Below are 4,177 nucleotides of genomic sequence, written 5' to 3' on the forward strand. Positions count from 1 at the left end.
CCGATATTCTTTGGTTTATCCCCCTAGGTGCAACAACCCAACTGAACGGTTGTGTGGCTCAAACCACTCTTCTCAATAAAGAACACTATCGTTTAGCCAAATTGCTCTTAAAAGTAGGGGTGTTCACGAAAACTTGACCAACTCAAACCATCCAGCCTAAATTATAAAGGTTAGAACGAGTCAGATTTTTTTTGTTTGAATTGGGTTGAACTTTTCGAAAACAAAAAATTTGAGTCGGTCCCCGAGTCGACAATTTTTTAGTTGGGTCAACTCGATCAACCCGATCAACCCAAAATATTGTTACAACCCAAACCTACCCTACCTTTTTTTTTAAAGATTATATTATAAAAATTAAGAATATTTAACATCCGTAACATATGTTAGTAATACGGTGTGACTTATGAATATTTGATATTTGAATTGGAGTAGATTTTAATTATTAAAGGAATATAAAATTAAAAAAAGTTATTTAATCTAAGGGTATTTTTGAGATTTTTGTTAAATTAGGTATTGTTGGAATTTTTAAAATAAAATAAAAATTAAATGTTATTTTTATTTAATTTAGGAAAAAAGAAAAATAAATAAATAAATAAATATATACTGATGTGAGTCCACACGAAACCCGTCCTTCCAGTTCGCAGTTGTTAATTACAGGTAAGAAAATAGAAAAACAAAAGTAAATTTCCAAAAAAGCAAAAACTCCAAAATAATATTCTTATTCCTTTTTATTTATTTATTTTATTTAAATAATTCAATTTTCTCCCTTAAATTAAACTAAATAAAATAAAGTAAAACCCTAGACTACCCCTACTTCCCAGGCTAGCTATTTATATCACCCACGAGCCTCTCCCTCCCTCCCTGCCCGAGACCATCAAATCCTCTGCTACATTTCTGCACTTCCCGTCTCTCCATGATTCTCCTTCTCTTCTCCTTCATCTAATGGAATCTCCCAACCCTAATCCACAACCTCCCGTCTCCGGCGCTTCCATCCGCTCCCTCGTCAAGCATTTGAAAACCAAAGAATCCATCAATCCTTCTAAAATGGCCGAACAAATCCCCAAACCTCACAAAAAGCAAGTTCGACGACGGCTTCATACCAGTCGGCCGTATCAAGAGCGGTTGTTGAACATGGCGGAGGCTAGAAGAGAGATTGTTACTGCACTTAAGTATCACCGGGCGGCTATGAAGAAGGCCGAGCAGGAACTTCAGCCACAGACGCCGCTCGATCCTTCCCCTGCTAGATCTCATGAAGCGAAGATCAGGCCGAGGAAAATCCTCAAATCCTCGAGTATTGACAGAAATAGAGTTTATGATTCGCAAACTAATTTCAATACTAATAGTAATAATTATTATAATTTGAAGAATTTGAGTAATTATGATCCATCGATGAATTGTTCGTTCCCGATTTGGTCTCTGAATTCGCAATCCATGGAAGGGGATAATATGATGAGCATTGTATTACCAGAACAAACTCTAGGGCTGAATCTCAACTTGCAGGATTTCAACAATTTGGAGATGAATCTGTTCTCAAACGGAAGTAGCGTTTCGATTTCGGGATCAGGTTCGGGTTCGGGTTCGGGTTCGTCGTCTTCGTCTTCTCCCAGTCTTTCAATTGCGACGGACCAGGAAGCACCGAATTGGACATCGGAGTCGAATACGAGCGGCGGTGGTAGCGGCGGAGGGCTGCACGTGGCGGTAGGGGAGGAGGAGATGGCGGAGATCAGATCGATAGGAGATAAGCACGAGATGGAATGGAGTGATAAAATGAATTTGGTGAAATCAGCGTGGTGGTTGAGATTCATGAAGATCGGAAAAAAAGAAGAAGAAGGAATCGGATTCGGATTTGGAGATCAGTTCGATCAGATTCTCGAGTTTCCAGATTGGATGAACAATGGAAACGAGACTTGTTTTCAAGAACAATTGTTGAATGATTATTGCTCAAATGATCACGACGATCATCCTTCCTCTGCTTTACCTTGGTAAGAATCATTACAACAACACTCTATTTTTTATTTGAAAATTATTTGTTTATTTCATAAGTTCTTCTCTGTTCATCATATCCATCATCATCTTCTCTGTTTTCCACTGTTACATTCATTTTGAAGATTTGGATTATTTATTTTTTCATCAAATTGTTTGAAACTGTTTGAATACATTATCTTTTAATAGTCTCATTAAAATTATTTATTTTTTCACAATAAAATATTATTGTTGAGTTTTTTTTTTTCTATGCCCGCAATTATCCATCCAAATTTAGTAATAATTTATAGTTTATAATTTAAAATATATAGCGTTTAATTTTGATTTTTTTCCATTTAAATTATATTATAAGTATGATTTTTTTAAATAATTTAATATTTAATATTTATAATAGATTTTACGCAAGTCCATTCAACCTTGTTGTGTGGAAATAGGCTCTCTGTCCCAAACTTCAGAGTCAAAGTTGTGAAGTTTGACCCATGTGGGGAAACTGGGTCAAATGGGCTTTCTTCTTCAACAGGCCGCACAGTTGGGCTTAGTCAGGCCCATCAATTTTTAATTTTTAATTTTTAATTTTTGATATTTTGAAGTAAATATTAATTTTTGCTGATTAAATTTATGTTTGTTGTTGGATGCAGCATGGACATTGGAGAGTTTGAAGGCATGGATGGAGAATGGTTAGCTTGAAAAAAAAGATTTGATTATCTTTTACTTATCAAATCATTATTAGAATTTTTGTTTTTTTTTTTTTTTTTAATTCTTATATAAACATATATATATTTCAATTTTGGTAGTTTTAGAGTTGAAACTTATAGTAATAAATAGAAAACAGTGAATTTTAAATTAAATAAGGAAGAATATTTTGTGCTTTTTCCCTTTTTTTTTTCTTTTTTTTTTTTTAATCTTCATTTATTGTTTCTTCATTTTAATTAATTAATTTATTTGTATTAAAAATGTATACAAGATCAAATACTAAAGTTCTCTAAAAAAAATAAATGAGAAAAAAAACCATCATCAAACCTGTACTTAATTTGAACGAAACTTTGATTTTTGTTTTTTTTTAGAATTATTTTTTGAATTATGTTATAATAACCTTAAAAAATGAGAGGCTAACACGAAACATAATGAAGTTTGGAGTTTAGGGTTCGAGGGTCTTTGAGTATATTTAATATAAGAACGAGGAAATGATTGAGGATAATTGGAGGCATGATTGATTTCGGTAAACCTTTCATTTTTAAAACACCAAAACCATGTCTATTCTTCCTGGGCCTTAAATTTCTTGGATGTACCTGGGAGGTACTGTGTCAGCTCCCAACCACCCTTGAACTCTGTGGTCTAAGTTAGTTACCACATGACACTGTCGGATGACATAACTATGTCAATATTGGTTCTTGTCCTTGATTCAGAAGTTGGTATATAGGGCCACTCTCCAATACGGTAGGTAGAAATGACTTGACATGGACTCGAGAGGGTTTATACCTCGATATAATGATCGGATGGATGGACATCCAAGATGTCTAACTATAAAAGTGACTCATGGGTTGGATCTAGATAAACATGCCCGAGTGAGCAATGAAAGTAAATGATATCTTGGACTTGGGATGGTATCAGGAAGTGTGGGTAATGTTGTTGAGAATCAAAACAATGAAACGAGATGTGGCATCACATTTGAAAGACGTTGGCCTAGATTAGAGACAAGTAAGCTCAAATGTGAACATATGCATACATCCATTAATAACAATAGCAGGACATGCCTCCATAGATCACTAAAGACCAATTCTAAAAGTTTATTTGAGACTAATTCTAAAAGTTTATTTGAAATAGATGACGATCAAAGGGTAATAATTTGAACATTTTCCAAACAAGAAATGTGCACAAACGCATGGTGTCGTAATCAAGAGAGTTTTTTTTTGGGAGGATGACCAAGACGTTTATGCCACAAAAGGTGAGCCACCTTGGCTCCGGATGGGCAAAGAATGGAAACTCCCGTCCTATCAGCATTGCGTGATCTTCTCAAAGATCATCACGAGCCCTCCTTCCTACATATAGGACATATAAAAGAGGAGGAACAATGATCCATTCTAACAACAAATCGATCATTACCTTGTTATGTGAGGAATCTTCTCTTGGCCAAAAGCTTAATAACATTTCCTTGTTCCTGTGAACAAAGAAGCCAAAGTATCAAACCGTTGAGCTA

At 34.7% G+C, this 4,177-nt stretch overlaps 1 protein-coding gene across 2 annotated transcripts; it reads left to right on the forward strand.

Moving 5' to 3' along the window:
- The first annotated feature begins 843 nt into the window (after window positions 1-843).
- Window positions 844-2,857, forward strand: LOC111805545 (protein AAL-toxin resistant 7-like). 2 transcript variants are annotated; one of them, XM_023690655.2, is made up of 2 exons: window positions 844-1,979; window positions 2,619-2,857. In XM_023690655.2, the coding sequence occupies exons 1-2, from the start codon at window positions 940-942 to the stop codon at window positions 2,665-2,667; spliced, it is 1,089 nt and encodes a 362-aa protein (XP_023546423.2). In that variant the 5' UTR covers window positions 844-939; the 3' UTR covers window positions 2,668-2,857. The 2 variants fall into 2 exon arrangements, with proteins under 2 accessions (XP_023546423.2, XP_086984316.1); XM_087128190.1 differs by lacking the exon at window positions 2,619-2,857 and adding an exon at window positions 2,375-2,566.
- Window positions 2,858-4,177: the final 1,320 nt, after the last annotated feature.

Source organism: Cucurbita pepo, chromosome 11, assembly GCF_057944985.1.
Source record: "Cucurbita pepo subsp. pepo isolate OVF chromosome 11, ASM5794498v1, whole genome shotgun sequence".
NCBI classification, from domain to species: domain Eukaryota; kingdom Viridiplantae; phylum Streptophyta; class Magnoliopsida; order Cucurbitales; family Cucurbitaceae; genus Cucurbita; species Cucurbita pepo.